The sequence below is a fragment of the Taudactylus pleione genome, unplaced genomic scaffold, assembly GCF_031769625.1.
Source record: "Taudactylus pleione unplaced genomic scaffold, aTauple2 ptg000276l, whole genome shotgun sequence".
Lineage (NCBI taxonomy): Eukaryota > Metazoa > Chordata > Amphibia > Anura > Myobatrachidae > Taudactylus > Taudactylus pleione.
The window spans coordinates 11,122,260-11,139,325 of record NW_028284678.1 but is presented as its reverse complement, the minus strand read 5'-3'; the positions used below and the strand labels follow the sequence as shown (position 1 = coordinate 11,139,325).

Genomic DNA, 17,066 nt, shown 5'->3' with positions numbered 1-17,066 from the left:
TTCCTTGGGAACGCCTCCGTCTGGGAGGCACGCCCCCAGCACGCCCACCAAAGGGGGCGTGCTGTCAATAAACATCGACAGCACGCCCCCTTTGATCAGACACAACGAGCGAAGGAAAGTCCTTCGCTCGTCGCGTCTGGCGCATGCGCATGACGGAGCTCCCTCCGTCATGCGCATGCGCAGTGCACACCATCGACCCACTTGCGAGCGGACAGCCGCTTGCGAGTGGGTCTGAATGAGGCCCTTAGTCCGTTCAGTAACTTCTATCAAGGGAGATGATGTATGAGCTGGAATATGGAGAAAAGGCCTTCGGAAGAACACTAAGAGGGGTATTCAATATGGGTGTTTTTTGCGTTAATATCGCACTTTTTATCGTTTTTGCGTTAATATCACTGGTTTTAGTTTTACACCGTATTCAATATCAAAGACTTATCGCAGTTTTGAAAAGTCTTTGATAAAAAACGGTGATAACTTTTCACCATTGAATAGGTGTTGAAAAAAAGTGCAGAATTGGGGTTTAGGGGTGCAGGCTTAAAAAAAATAGCCTTCACCCCTGAGATTGACATTTAAAAAAGAACTGTGTCAAAAAAAGTAAAAAAAAAATATAGGGACACCCCAAAAAATTAATTTAAAAATTGGGGTGCAAAAAAAAAATAATGGGAAAAAATTGTTAAACAATAGGCAAATAGGTTCAGGGCTATTCTGCAAGTATGCGGCAGGTGTTTTCTAGAATAGAATTATAGCTGCAGGTGCACAAATGCAGAATTTTTGAAAATTTACTTTAGGGACACCAAAATATGCTAGTACCCATTTTCATGTACCCCAAATTTGATGGGACCACTTAAAAAAACGAAAAAAATAACCTAAGTGCTCTTCTGCAACACTTCTTCAATGTCGGGAAAAAAGCACCTGCTGCGGCTATTTAAATCCCCGACTTTCAATTAAAGGCTAAAACGGGGGTACCCATAGTGATCCCCCATGTTTTTACAACTTTAGGGGGGTCTTACAATTATTTTAAGGAAAAATTCATAACTTTATGCAAATCCAACTTCGGAGGTTCCCCTTTTTCGTTTTCGTTAATTTTATATTGAATACGGGGATAAGCGGGAGCGCGCACCAGACTTAACGCAGAAAAAAATCTCCGATATGAAACGTTAACTTCGGCAGTGAAGCTAACCTTTCATATTGAATACCCCTCTAAGTATATTAAAACCGTCCATAAAGATATAAATAGCCTCTGTGTTCTTTCAGCGTACAGAACATGGGGATACATAAAGAACCTATGTAGGTGCCTCAGATACAATGGGGTGCTCCTGTCAAATAAGTAAAATGATTGCAATCCACAACAATACATTTATTAGGGAAGAATAAAATATATCCAAAGCTAATTGTAAAGGATATTTAAAAAATAAATAAAATAAAAACGTGTAAACGTGAATTTGGATTAAATGTAATCAAATATGGGGCACATTGAGTACGTGTTATGGGTCGCCTGGTACAAACATTTTCTCTCACACTGAGACTGGCAAAAAAAGGAAAACCGTTGTGATACTTTGGGTTAGAGGCATCGTTGCGTCGCAGGGCCTGATTCAGGGGTGCTGGCTATTACAGCCGCGACTGAGTCTTTTACAGCAGCGTGACTGCGTTTTTATGCTGACGGACTTTGTACAGAACCGTCCACTGGCTGCGGAGCTGATCCGTTGCACCAGTCCTATGGAGACGCAGAGTATCCGTCTGAACATGGCCGCCGGCATCCGTGCAACTGCCGCAAACTGCGTCTGGCTAGCCACCCCTCTGTTGCAACCCAGAAACGCCCAAAATTGTCTCTCTCTCTGTCCAAATACGAGGGCTTATTGAAAAGTAATGAGACTGATTTTTTTATTCAGAATTCGATTACTCCACAGGATCTGAACATTTTTTTATTTTTCAAAGTAGCGTCCTTCACATGTAATATGTTTTTTTGCAGCGTTTCAACAATAACTCAGAGACGTGCAGTAGGCTGTTCTGTGACATCACTGTTAGTGTTGCAGCTGTAGCATTTTTCACTTCATCGTCTGTTGAGAACTTCTTTCTGCGCAGTTGTATTTTCAAGGTTGGGAATGCCCAGAAATCACAGAGCGCTAAGTCCGGGCTATGTGGAGGATGTTCTAGCGTAGTCCCATTCATTTCAGTCAGTGCTGCCAATGCAACAGCAGCAACATGTGGTCGGTATTGTCTTGGAGCAAATACCGCTGTTTCTTCAGCAAATGTGGTCTTTTCTTCCTCGTTGCTCCACGTACATGTGGTTTCAGGATGTTTGCATAGTAGTCGTCATTAACATTAATTGTCTGTCCACGGGGAACCCAGCGCTGCAGGATTATACCGTGTGCATCAAAGAACAGCAGAAACATGACTTTACACGCCGAAGGAATCACAAGGAATTTTTTGGGCGGAGACAAACTCACGTATCCTCTCCGACATTGGAACGGTGCTCTTGCCCGATTCAACTTGTCATCGTATCTGCTCTTCTGTGAGATCTCTGGGTACCCACCTGGCACACACGCGATGCATTTTCAGTTCCTTTGTCACAATTTGTTGATCCCATTCGAATGAGATGCCAAGAGAAGACGAAAGTTTGCGTAAAGCTACCGTCTGTCATTTTGCGACATCGCCACAGCTTTGGAAATGTTGACATCTGTAACCGCGGTGGATGGTCTCCCAGAACACGCTTTGTCAGTCACTCGCGTATTACCCGCTTTAAAGTGCTTCCACCACCGAAATACTGCAGCACGGCTAATTGTTTCCCCACCATATGCTGCCGTAACATTTCATGAGTTTAATTTCCCCTTTATCGAAGTTTAACACAAAATTCAATCACACATCTCTGACACATCTCACATCCATGTATGAGCTTCACAATGACCAGCGTAGCGTTGCCACGTCTACCTATGGGACAGGAAAACAGACGGCAGCCTCATTACTTTTCAATCAGCCCTCATGTTCTGTGGCTCCCAACGCTAAGCATCAGGACCCGTGCACAATGCAGCTCGGAGGATATACAGAACGAAAACATCGGCCGCTTGCATGCGACGTCAACACTGCGCACACCCCTGCGTCTGAGTCAGACCTACAGTCTATTACTACTTTCACTGCTACAGTGTAATAATCATTCTTTTAAGTGCATTGTACTCACCATCCTCGGTCTGTAGCAAACATACAACAGGAATCTCAGACAGTCCGTTCACATAATATTCAACCCCAAAGAAGCGGTGACAAATATACAACTGTGTATAGTAACAGTTAGCGGTAAAATAACCTGATTGGATGGTAGACTGGTCTTTGCCAGCAGGACATAACAAAAAACCTTTGATGAGGGGATAACTTTATTTAAACTGTTTGGACAAATTCTCATGGAAGGTGTCTATTTCATTATTTGTACTACTGATTTGCAGAATGAATTAAAACACAACTACAGTATAGTCCATATTATTTTTTCCTTTTATCGTCTTCCCGAGACTAGAGGGGTATATTACTAAAGTGCAGGTTTTTAGAAGTGGAGATGTTGCCCATAGCAACCAATCAGATACTAGCCATTATCTTCTAGAAGGTGCTAGATAAATGATAAGTATAAACCTGCACCTATTAGAACTGTGAGACGCTTGCCTGCCTTTTTGGTAGATGCTCAGCTCTCTCTTCTCCAGGTGTAATGACCTGGAAAACTTTGAATGTGACTAAGAGTTGGGGTGCTGCTTGTTTTGGACGGCTGCCTCCTGTAGTCATGTCTCAATTTTAACCTTAACATTGATTACATTCGTGACAACCAGATGGTGAATAAGCAGGCACTGTATGGATGGACGATCAGGGGATCTGCATCTTTTGGTCAGTATGGGTTCAGCACTTGTTCATCGATACAACACAATCATTGTCATGGAAAATCATACCCCTCCCCCTTTGTCATATCATTAATTTGCACCTGTGCACATGAAACCTTCATTCACAGGACACCTCAAACTGAGCAAATATTGATCCGGCAGATATATTGCATTACCTGCATTGATTGGGAATCGGCCCAAGGTCGGAACCTAACTATTGATGATTCCGATATTTCAATGGAAAAGGGGAGGAGCCAGGATATCTCATGAGGCTGCTGGGGATTGGACCTCTTTGGAACTCTGGGCCTGATTCAGAGCCGCTCGTAAAAGGCCGCTCGTTCGCTCCGAGCGATGTTCGCACATCTGCGCATGCGTATGGGTTGTAATGCGCATGCGCCAACCAGTCAGTACGGTCGGAAATCGTGTGCTGGAAAAATAGCGAGTGCCTGCTAATTTGAGTGACAGGATGAGGCGTTTGTGGGTGGTAACGGGAAGGTGCTTGAAAACGGGGAGTGGAGATCCGAACGCAGGCGTGCCAAACGGTCAAAACGGGCGTTTTAAAGGTGTGCATAATTAACAAAGCAGCGTCATCGACCACGTCACTTGGTTGTCTTTTAGCCAGAACTGCTCGCATGATTGCGGTAGGAAAATGCTACCACAAGAATAGCGAGCAGTTCATACGCCTTTCGATGTACTCGATTAATCTAATAAATAGCGGAGATGACGTATGATGCGAGCGGCCAGGGGGTGTCTTTACAAAATAGCGAGCGCATGTTTCGTTCGCTCATTCAGACATAGAGGCGTCAACAGACCGCAAAGAGCGAGCGCTTAATTTAAATATCCGGCCCCTTTTTCAGAACGACCGTCCGCAAATAGCGTCCGGCTCTGAATCAGGCCCTCTCTTTTTCTGTGAACTACTTAAACTAACTTGTCCGGAGAAATGTGCATTGGTGACCGATTGATTTACAACTGTCAGGCATCCTAATTCCCCCCCCTATATTTTCTCAGTTGCAGAAATGCTCTACAGTTTACAGTGGTGCGAGGAGCTGGAGAGACCTCCGGCTATGATTACGGAGTGTTGCGATATGCTCCGCACAATGGACGTTACCCATGAAAGAGTAAAGGAGCTTGGCCACCACCTTCCTGCTCTGCCGGTGCTGCTGTATAGCCGGTGAGTCATCGGGAAGACTTTTTCCTCTCTTCTGCTCAGAATGGTTTTTTTGTTTCTAATAACTCACCCAAGAACCTGGCGATTAGAACACAATTTGGATTAACGAATAATTCTCATTCCTGTGTCGTCTTTCTTTTGTTCTGCATAAATGAATGGGATGTAATCTCTCCGATTTACAGGTCACTAGAGATGGGAACACTTTGGTCCCTGACTCTTCACAAACTTCTTAGTTTGAGGAATCCTGGACGCGAAGAATTGGATCTGCTGACAGCGAGCACTGAGAGGTCCGTCGTCCATTCTTCCTTGTGTTTTATAGCATCAGTTGTGCATATATAAAATCTGTGATGGGCAAGTGGTTAGGATACAATGCTCTGGGTACACAAGCTTTATTAAAGGATTCCAATACCTCCTAGTTGACCTTTTGCATTTCGGTGTTGGCATTTGTTTTAACAAAGCCTGGCACTAGCGAGCATAGCAACCACCCAATCAGGCTGGCATTTCAGACCATGTACCTATTCTAGTACAGTTTGGCACAGGATGTAAGGGGCAAGAAAAGGTTGGGAAACCATGGGAAATACTAAAACAATGGCACTCTATATCATTTTTTTTTTCTTCGTATTTCGCTATTTCCGTACAATCCGTTTGCCTAATTTTGACACCACTAAGATTGGTGGGGTGTGTCGACATGGTAATAACCCTCCCGCCTGCAACCTAACCCTAATGTCGACATTCTGGCAATGTCAACATTTCACGTGCCAACATTCTGCGAATGCTGCCATGTTGTCCTCGACATTTTAACAATGTCGACTACATAATTGTCAACAATTGTAATTGTCGGCCTATTTACTACATCCCAATTGGTGTATTATGGCCTCACCCTCTATGGGAAAGTATTTCTTGCATAGGGAGATGTATCCCATGCACCACACGCTGATGGGCAGTATATTTCTCTCCCGCTAATGCGGGGATGTTGGTTTTATTTGGCATTGCCCATGTCGCAGCTTCCAGATCTGCAGCGTATTAGTACCGTGTACCGCTGAGTGCACTGGGAAGGAAATTGGGATGCAGATTACAGTTTTATCCTGAATAAGTGTACAGTACATTTCTTTATGCAATCCAGTAGATGTTTATGTCTATTTCCATATAGCTATTTTCCTGTGACCCAAGGCAAGCTGCACACTGTCCAGTGCCTGTCTCCATTCTTAAGTAATGAGGAAAAGGAGTCTCTTATAATCCAATGTACGGCCAGACTCATGACCTGCTGTGCTCCGGCTGTGTCCTGTACAGATGGTGAGTGAACACCAGAGGGCGTACTTTTCATCTATACCAGAGGTTCCCAAACTTTTTAGAATCACGGCGCCCTAGAGTAACAGCATTGTTTTCACGGCACCCCTAAGCCAAACATTTGCTATTGAGAAATTCAGAAAAAAATGTAGTAAAGTAATAAAGTGAAGTAAACTGCTTACCTGTCATCCTTCGGGTCAGTTATGTGGTGTTGGACAGGATTGAGCTTCTGTTTGTCCACATATTTCCATTACATTGACCATAAATAATGATTTAGTGCTGGACCACCAACCTGAGGCACCCCTGCAAGTGTCCAAGGCACCCCAGGGTGCCATGGCGCACGGTTTGGGAACCACTGAACTATACAATTAGCTCCTTACATGCTAAAGAAAAGTGTGTTCTATCTTTGATTCCTTATCACAAGGAATTTTGGATGTTCTGTTCTGTTCTTTGGTATAATTTGAATGCTACGTGGGATTTGCCACCCAGTATACTTCATAACTTTGGGGCAGTTTACCTAAAATATGTTAAATTTGATTCAAAATGGCCCCCGTCCCCTCATTGCCCCGGCATTTCCTTGCCCATTGCCTCGTGTGGTGTGATAGTGTGCGGCTATCGAAGAGGTGCTCCGTAATCACGCCTGCGTAATTGGCCACCTTGTTATAACCTTACTCAGTCTTCATTTTATTACTATTATGTAACATTTTATATAAGCATTAATGGTGGGTTTGTTTTTCAACCCCGATTCTGTGCCAGGTGGATTTGGTTATCTGGCTATTATCATCTCATGCCTGGATTCGGAGTCCATTCCTTCTGCGGAGGTGCTGCCGGCCATACTAAAATTAATTTCAGAATGGAAGAATAATCAGGACAATCTCTTTCTGTTCAGCAGGTGAGTAAATATAATATACACTTGCTTACCTATAGAATGCATAGGGAGCTGTACGGGCTCAGTGTATAAGAGGTGTTAGCTAGATCTGTTATATTGCATAGTATCTTGTTATCACACAATCCTGCCAGTTGGTTTGGATGAGAAGTAGGTTGTAGACCAGGGGTGTCAAACTCGCAGCCCTCCAGCTGTGGAACTTCACATCCCAACATGCACTGCCACCGTAAAACTGTGGCAGGGCATGCTGGCATGTGTAGTCCCACAACAGCTGGAGAGCCACGAGTTTGACACCCCTGTTGTAGACAAATTAATGTATGGACATGTCAGGTATACATACTGTATACATAGAGCGATACATGTATGGAATGTATCTTATCAGACATCGGGAACGGTCTGTCTCTGGAATAACCAGGCAGACGTTGACAACTGAATATAAATTGGCACCGTCAGCGAGTAATTGTCATACTGAAATGTCCATAGTGGGAGAGGTCATGTCTGCCATCTTGTTGCTGTAAAATGCTATGTCGTAGGCAGCGGTATATAGGAATGGTATTACTGTACTAAGTTAGGCCAGTGCAGTCTCGCACATTAGACTGTTTAGAGCAGTAGTGGGGATTACCTGCTGTCTTCTGACCTCCTTATTATGTGTTATTGTTGTGTATGAAGCCCTTGGTCAGATGGACACCTTGTACCTGTAGATGATACAGATTGTACAGTGAAAGATGCCTGAGGCCCAGCTGAGTTCAGTGTTCTGTGAAGTGTCTGGTTCTATGTGAGATCACAGGATATATTTATAGCTGTGTTCCTGATGCCAGGGGTTCCCCAACTTTCTTTAATCACGGCGCCCTAGAGTCTCAGCACATTTTTTACGGCACCCAGATGCCGAAAGGGTCTTATTGAGAGATCCAGGGAAAAAAAAATGAAATGAAGTAAATTGCGCTTACATGCATGGGCGTCGGAACAGGGGGGAGCAAGGGGGCGGCTCGCCCCCCGCCTGAACACTTGTGAAGCACCAGTGGAGCGTTGGCTGTGGAGAGGGTCAGGGACTGTGCATTATAGCAATAGGCTACACAAGAGGAGGAGGAGGTGTAATGTGTGGCCTTTGTTCCTCTGTGCAGTGCGGGGGTTGGGCAGCCTATTGCTATAATGTGCGCAGCCCCTGCCTCCTGCAACCTAATTCCTGATGGTCCCGCCCTCTCCTTCTTTTGTGGTGCCGGCCTGCTGCTACCGACCAGCAAACAGGTAAGTGAGAGGGCATGGAGAGATCGAGGAGGGGGGGCACTAAATTCTGCCCCCCCCCCCCCCCTGCCAACATAAAATAATTGTGACGCCCCTGCTTACATGCCATCCTTAGGTTCCATTCAGTTGTGGTGGTGGGCAGGGCTGTGCACATATTTTATGATTGGCTGCCACCAGCTTTACATTGACCATAGCTAATTTGATTTGCCTTATGCTAAATTGCCTGGCCACGTCACTGCCTAGATACAGTGTAGGGGGACACATAGCACAATCACTTTGTGGCCTGGACCAGTTGCTGTCAGGATGCAGCCGGTCCCATTTCCTTATTGCTGAGGTAAAAAGTGGCGCTGTTAGCAGGCACTGTGACTGGTGATATGGGATAGGCAGGATATTGTCTCATGCCAACAAGTGTAAGTACGGCTGTTAAGGGCTGTTGGAAAAAAACATGTGGTGATCCCTACATTGTGGGGTCTCTTTTCCCCCATGCAAGATTATTTGTGTTTTTATTGTTAGTTCACAATTATTTGGGAGTTCACAATCGCGGGTAGGGAACGTTTCTGTGTCCTAGGCGGTGTGCTCACGACCCCAGTTGGCATTTCTTCTACACTCTTGCTGCTAGTCGGGCTCACTAATTCCTTTGTGATATATTTATTTTTTATTCATTTATTTTTAAAGTTGCAGTTCTTGCAAAGTGCAAAATCAAGATTTAAACTCATGTACAACATGCAATTAATATGATTCAAAGTAATAGAGTTTTTTTTTGATGAAGCAGCATGTTTGTGTGTTTCTGCAGCAGTTTGCAAGACGCCAGCCTGCAGCTGATCGGCCTAAATGTTGAAATGATCAGATTCTTGTCTCTCCTCCTGAGATACTCATCCTCTGCATTAACCTCTCTGGGGGACGGGGAGTGGGATTTCATATTGTGCTCCATGTTGGCGTGGATAGAGGTAAGTTGGCATTGCTAAAGTTTAGTATCGCTATCCTAGTAGGGATAATATCTCCCCCATTGTGGATCAAGAGACCTGACTGTATGTCCTGCTGCGCCTTACCCATAAGCACCAAGTATGTCCTGCTGCGCCTTACCCATAAGCACCCAGTATGTCCTGCTGTGCCTTACCCATAAGTGCCAAATATGTCCTGCTGCGCCTTACCCATAAGCAATTGCTGCGCCTTACCCACAAGCACTAAGTATGTCCTGCTGCGCCTTATCCATAAGCCCCAAGTATGTCCTGCTGCGCCTTACCCATAAGCCCCAAGTATGTCCTCCTGCGCCTTACCCATAAGCACCAAGTATGTCCTGCTGCGCCTTACCCATAAGCACCAAGTATGTCCTGCTGCGCCTTACCCATAAGCACCAAGTATGTCCTGCTGCGCCTTACCCATAAGTACCAAGTATGTCCTGATGCGCCTTACCCATAAGCACCAAGTATGTCCTGCTGCGCCTTATCCATAAGCACCAAGTATGTCCTGCTGCGCCTTACCCATAAGCACCAAGTATTTCCTGCTGCGCCTTACCCATAAGCACCAAGTATGTCCTGCTGCGCCTTACCCATAAGCACCAAGTATTTCCTGCTGCACCTTACCCATAAGCACCAAGTATGTCCTGCTGCGCCTTATCCATAAGCACCAAGTATGTCCTGCTGCACCTTACCCATAAGCCCCAAGTATGTCCTGCTGCTCCTTATCCATAAGCACCAAGTATGTCCTGCTGCGCCTTACCCATAAGCCCCAAGTATGTCCTGCTGCGCCTTACCCATAAGCCCAAAGTATGTCCTGCTGCGCCTTACCCATAAGCACCAAGTAGGTCCTGCTGCGCCTTATCCATAAGCATCAAGTATGTCCTGCTGCGCCTTACCCATAAGCACCAAGTAGGTGCTGCTGCGCCTTACCCATAAGCCCCAAGTAGGTCCTGCTGCGCCTTACCCATAAGCCCCAAGTATGTCCTGCTGCGCCTTACCCATAAGCCCCAAGTATGTCCTGCTGCGCCTTATCCATAAGCACCAAGTATGTCCTGCTGCGCCTTATCCATAAACACCAAGTATGTCCTGCTGCGCCTTACCCATAAGCACCAAGTATGTCCTGCTGTGCCTTACCCATAAGCCCCAAGTATGTCCTGCTGCGCCTTACCCATAAGCCCCAAGTATGTCCTGCTGCGCCTTACCCATAAGCACCTGCTGCGCCTTACCCATAAGCACCAAGTATGTCCTGCTGCGCCTTACCCATAAGCACCTGCTGCGCCTTACCCATAAGCACCAAGTATGTCCTGCTGCGCCTTACCCATAAGCACCAAGTATGTCCTGCTGCGCCTTACCCATAAGCACCAAGTATGTCCTGCTGCGCCTTACCCATAAGCACCAAGTATGTCCTGCTGCGCCTTACCCATAAGCCCCAAGTATGTCCTGCTGCGCCTTACCCATAAGCACCAAGTATGTCCTGCTGCGCCTTACCCATAAGCACCAAGTATGTCCTGCTGCGCCTTACCCATAAGCACCAAGTATGTCCTGCTGCGCCTTACCCATAAGCACCAAGTATGTCCTGCTGCGCCTTACCCATAAGCACCAAGTATGTCCTGCTGCGCCTTATCCATAAGCACCAAGTATGTCCTGCTGCGCCTTACCCATAAGCACCTAGTATGTCCTGCTGCGCCTTACCCATAAGCACCAAGTATGTCCTGCTGCGCCTTATCCATAAACACCAAGTATGTCCTGCTGCGCCTTACCCATAAGCACCTGCTGCGCCTTACCCATAAGCACCAAGTATGTCCTGCTGCGCCTTACCCATAAGCACCTGCTGCGCCTTACCCATAAGCACCAAGTATGTCCTGTTGCGCCTTACCCATAAGTGCCAAATATGTCCTGCTGTGCCTTACCTATAAGCCCCAAGTATGTCCTGCTGCGCCTTACCCATAAGCACCAAGTATGTCCTGCTGCGCCTTACCCATAAGCCCCAAGTATGTCCTGCTGCGCCTTACCCATAAGCCCCAAGTATGTCTTGCTGCGCCTTAACCATAAGCACCAAGTATGTCCTGCTGCGCCTTACCCATAAGCCCCAAGTATGTCTTGCTGCGCCTTAACCATAAGCACCAAGTATGTCCTGCTGCGCCTAATCCATAAGCACCAAGTATGTCCTGCTGCTCCTTATCCATAAGCACCAAGTATGTCCTGCTGCGCCTTACCCATAAGCACCTGCTGCGCCTTACCCATAAGCACCAAGTATGTCTTCCTGCGCCTTAACCATAAGCACCAAGTATGTCCTGCTGCTCCTTACCCATAAGCACCAAGTATGTCCTGCTGCGCCTTACCCATAAGCACCAAGTATGTCCTGCTGCGCCTTACCCATAAGCCCCAAGTTTGTCCTGCTGCGCCTTGCCCATAAGCCCCAAGTATGTCCTGCTGCGCCTTACCCATAAGCCCCAAGTATGTCCTGCTGCGCCTTACCCATAAGCCCCAAGTATGTCCTGCTGCGCCTTAACCATAAGCACCAAGTATGTCCTGCTGCGCCTTATCCATAAGCACCAAGTATGTCCTGCTGCGCCTTACCCATAAGCACCAAGTATGTCCTGCTGCGCCTTACCCATAAACACCAAGTATGTCCTGCTGCGCCTTACCCATAAGCACCAAGTATGTCCTGCTGCGCCTTACCCATAAGCACCAAGTATGTCCTGCTGCGCCTTACCCATAAGCCCCAAGTATGTCCTGCTGCGCCTTACCCATAAGCCCCAAGTATGTCCTGCTGCGCCTTACCCATAAGCCCCAAGTATGTCCTGCTGCGCCTTACCCATAAGCCCCAAGTATGTCCTGCTGCGCCTTACCCATAAGCCCCAAGTATGTCCTGCTGCGCCTTACCCATAAGCACCAAGTATGTCCTGCTGCGCCTTACCCATAAGCACCAAGTATGTCCTGCTGCGCCTTACCCATAAGCACCAAGTATGTCCTGCTGCGCCTTACCCATAAGCACCAAGTATGTCCTGCTGCGCCTTATCCATAAACACCAAGTATGTCCTGCTGCGCCTTACCCATAAGCACCTGCTGCGCCTTACCCATAAGCACCAAGTATGTCCTGCTGCGCCTTACCCATAAGCACCTGCTGCGCCTTACCCATAAGCACCAAGTATGTCCTGTTGCGCCTTACCCATAAGTGCCAAATATGTCCTGCTGTGCCTTACCTATAAGCCCCAAGTATGTCCTGCTGCGCCTTACCCATAAGCACCAAGTATGTCCTGCTGCGCCTTACCCATAAGCACCAAGTATGTCCTGCTGCGCCTTACCCATAAGCCCCAAGTATGTCCTGCTGCGCCTTACCCATAAGCCCCAAGTATGTCTTGCTGCGCCTTAACCATAAGCACCAAGTATGTCCTGCTGCGCCTTACCCATAAGCCCAAAGTATGTCTTGCTGCGCCTTAACCATAAGCACCAAGTATGTCCTGCTGCGCCTAATCCATAAGCACCAAGTATGTCCTGCTGCTCCTTATCCATAAGCACCAAGTATGTCCTGCTGCGCCTTACCCATAAGCACCTGCTGCGCCTTACCCATAAGCACCAAGTATGTCTTGCTGCGCCTTAACCATAAGCACCAAGTATGTCCTGCTGCTCCTTACCCATAAGCACCAAGTATGTCCTGCTGCGCCTTACCCATAAGCACCAAGTATGTCCTGCTGCGCCTTACCCATAAGCACCAAGTTTGTCCTGCTGCGCCTTACCCATAAGCACCAAGTATGTCCTGCTGCGCCTTACCCATAAGCACCAAGTATGTCCTGCTGCGCCTTACCCATAAGCCCCAAGTATGTCCTGCTGCGCCTTACCCATAAGCCCCAAGTATGTCCTGCTGCGCCTTACCCATAAGCCCCAAGTATGTCTTGCTGCGCCTTATCCATAAACACTAAGTATGTCCTGCTGCGCCTTATCCATAAGCACCAAGTATGTCCTGCTGCGCCTTACCCATAAGCACCAAGTATGTCCTGCTGCGCCTTACCCATAAGCACCAAGTATGTCCTGCTGCGCCTTACCCATAAGCACCAAGTATGTCCTGCTGCGCCTTACCCATAAGCACCAAGTATGTCCTGCTGCGCCTTACCCATAAGCACCAAGTATGTCCTGCTGCGCCTTACCCATAAGCACCAAGTATGTCCTGCTGCGCCTTACCCATAAGCACCAAGTATGTCCTCCTGCGCCTTACCCATAAGCACCAAGTATGTCCTGCTGCGCCTTACCCATAAGCACCAAGTATGTCCTGCTGCGCCTTACCCATAAGCACCAAGTATGTCCTCCTGCGCCTTACCCATAAGCACCAAGTATGTCCTGCTGCGCCTTACCCATAAGCACCAAGTATGTCCTGCTGCGCCTTATCCATAAGCACCAAGTATGTCCTGCTGCGCCTTACCCATAAGCCCCAAGTATGTCCTGCTGCGCCTTACCCATAAGCCCCAAGTATGTCCTGCTGCGCCTTACCCATAAGCCCCAAGTATGTCCTGCTGCGCCTTACCCATAAGCCCCAAGTATGTCCTGCTGCGCCTTACCCATAAGCCCCAAGTATGTCCTTCTGCGCCTTACCCATAAGCCCCAAGTATGTCCTGCTGCGCCTTACCCATAAGCCCCAAGTATGTCCTGCTGCGCCTTACCCATAAGCCCCAAGTATGTCCTGCTGCGCCTTACCCATAAGCCCCAAGTATGTCCTGCTGCGCCTTACCCTTAAGCCCCAAGTATGTCCTGCTGCGCCTTACCCATAAGCCCCAAGTATGTCCTGCTGCGCCTTACCCATAAGCACCTGCTGCGCCTTACCCATAAGCACCAAGTATTTCCTGCTGCGCCTTACCCATAAGCACCAAGTATGTCCTACTGCGCCTTACCCATAAGCACCTGCTGCGCCTTACCCATAAGCACCAAGTATTTCCTGCTGCGCCTTGCCCATAAGCACCTGCTGCGCCTTACCCATAAGCACCAAATATGTCCTGCTGCGCCTTACCCATAAGCCCCAAGTATGTCTTGCTGCGCCTTATCCATAAACACTAAGTATGTCCTGCTGCGCCTTATCCATAAGCACCAAGTATGTCCTGCTGTGCCTTACCCATAAGCACCAAGTATGTCCTGCTGCGCCTTACCCATAAGCACCAAGTATGTCCTGCTGCGCCTTACCCATAAGCCCCAAGTATGTCCTGCTGCGCCTTACCCATAAGCCCCAAGTATGTCTTGCTGCGCCTTATCCATAAACACTAAGTATGTCCTGCTGCGCCTTATCCATAAGCACCAAGTATGTCCTGCTGCGCCTTACCCATAAGCACCAAGTATGTCCTGCTGCGCCTTACCCATAAGCACCAAGTATGTCCTGCTGCGCCTTACCCATAAGCACCAAGTATGTCCTGCTGCGCCTTACCCATAAGCACCAAGTATGTCCTGCTGCGCCTTACCCATAAGCACCAAGTATTTCCTGCTGCGCCTTACCCATAAGCACCAAGTATGTCCTACTGCGCCTTACCCATAAGCACCTGCTGCGCCTTACCCATAAGCACCAAGTATTTCCTGCTGCGCCTTGCCCATAAGCACCTGCTGCGCCTTACCCATAAGCACCAAGTATGTCCTGCTGCGCCTTACCCATAAGCCCCAAGTATGTCCTGCTGCGCCTTATCCATAAGCACCAAGTATGTCCTGCTGTGCCTTACCCATAAGCACCAAGTATGTCCTGCTGTGCCTTACCCATAAGCACCAAGTATGTCCTGCTGCGCCTTACCCATAAGCATCAAGTATGTCCTGCTGCGCCTTACCCATAAGCACCAAGTATGTCCTGCTGCGCCTTACCCATAAGCACCAAGTATGTCCTGCTGCGCCTTACCCATAAGCACCAAGTATGTCCTGCTGCGCCTTATCCATAAGCACCAAGTATGTCCTGCTGCGCCTTACCCATAAGCCCCAAGTATGTCCTGCTGCGCCTTATCCATAAGCACCAAGTATGTCCTGCTGCGCCTTACCCATAAGCCCCAAGTATGTCCTGCTGTGCCTTACCCATAAGCCCCAAGTATGTCCTGCTGCACCTTACCCATAAGCCCCAAGTATGTCCTGCTGCGCCTTACCCATAAGCCCCAAGTATGTCCTGCTGCGCCTTACCCATAAGCACCTGCTGCGCCTTACCCATAAGCACCAAGTATTTCCTGCTGCGCCTTACCCATAAGCACCAAGTATGTCCTACTGCGCCTTACCCATAAGCACCTGCTGCGCCTTACCCATAAGCACCAAGTATTTCCTGCTGCGCCTTGCCCATAAGCACCTGCTGCGCCTTACCCATAAGCACCAAGTATGTCCTGCTGCGCCTTACCCATAAGCCCCAAGTATGTCTTGCTGCGCCTTATCCATAAACACTAAGTATGTCCTGCTGCGCCTTATCCATAAGCACCAAGTATGTCCTGCTGTGCCTTACCCATAAGCACCAAGTATGTCCTGCTGCGCCTTACCCATAAGCACCAAGTATGTCCTGCTGCGCCTTACCCATAAGCCCCAAGTATGTCCTGCTGCGCCTTACCCATAAGCCCCAAGTATGTCTTGCTGCGCCTTATCCATAAACACTAAGTATGTCCTGCTGCGCCTTATCCATAAGCACCAAGTATGTCCTGCTGCGCCTTATCCATAAGCACCAAGTATGTCCTGCTGCGCCTTACCCATAAGCACCAAGTATGTCCTGCTGCGCCTTACCCATAAGCACCAAGTATGTCCTGCTGCGCCTTACCCATAAGCACCAAGTATGTCCTGCTGCGCCTTACCCATAAGCACCAAGTATGTCCTGCTGCGCCTTACCCATAAGCACCAAGTATTTCCTGCTGCGCCTTACCCATAAGCACCAAGTATGTCCTACTGCGCCTTACCCATAAGCACCTGCTGCGCCTTACCCATAAGCACCAAGTATTTCCTGCTGCGCCTTGCCCATAAGCACCTGCTGCGCCTTACCCATAAGCACCAAGTATGTCCTGCTGCGCCTTACCCATAAGCCCCAAGTATGTCCTGCTGCGCCTTATCCATAAGCACCAAGTATGTCCTGCTGTGCCTTACCCATAAGCACCAAGTATGTCCTCCTGCGCCTTACCCATAAGCACCAAGTATGTCCTGCTGCGCCTTACCCATAAGCACCAAGTATGTCCTGCTGCACCTTACCCATAAGCACCAAGTATGTCCTGCTGCGCCTTACCCATAAGCACCAAGTATGTCCTCCTGCGCCTTACCCATAAGCACCAAGTATGTCCTGCTGCGCCTTACCCATAAGCACCAAGTATGTCCTGCTGCGCCTTATCCATAAGCCCCAAGTATGTCCTGCTGTGCCTTACCCATAAGCCCCAAGTATGTCCTGCTGCGCCTTACCCATAAGCCCCAAGTATGTCTTGCTGCGCCTTACCCATAAGCCCCAAGTATGTCCTGCTGCGCCTTACCCATAAGCCCCAAATATGTCCTGCTGCGCCTTACCCTTAAGCCCCAAGTATGTCCTGCTGCGCCTTACCCATAAGCCCCAAGTATGTCCTGCTGCGCCTTACCCATAAGCCCCAAGTATGTCCTGCTGCGCCTTACCCTTAAGCCCCAAGTATGTCCTGCTGCGCCTTACCCATAAGCCCCAAGTTTGTCCTGCTGCGCCTTACCCATAAGCACCTGCTGCGCCT

The 17,066-nt window shown here is 48.2% G+C and overlaps 1 protein-coding gene across 2 annotated transcripts in view; it reads left to right on the top strand.

Annotated features, from left to right (window-relative positions):
• Nucleotides 1-17,066, top strand: part of LTN1 (listerin E3 ubiquitin protein ligase 1) — a 125,647-nt gene that overhangs the window by 60,137 nt on the left and 48,444 nt on the right. The window contains exons 17-21 of one of the 2 annotated variants that reach the window (XM_088481642.1): nucleotides 4,860-5,022; nucleotides 5,202-5,306; nucleotides 6,170-6,312; nucleotides 7,063-7,198; nucleotides 9,231-9,381. In XM_088481642.1, the coding sequence (XP_088337768.1) occupies nucleotides 4,860-5,022; nucleotides 5,202-5,306; nucleotides 6,170-6,312; nucleotides 7,063-7,198; nucleotides 9,231-9,381 (698 nt within the window). Of the gene's footprint in view, nucleotides 1-4,859; nucleotides 5,023-5,201; nucleotides 5,307-6,169; nucleotides 6,313-7,062; nucleotides 7,199-9,227; nucleotides 9,382-17,066 lie in introns of both variants that reach the window. The other variant, XM_088481641.1, reaches the window with a different exon arrangement.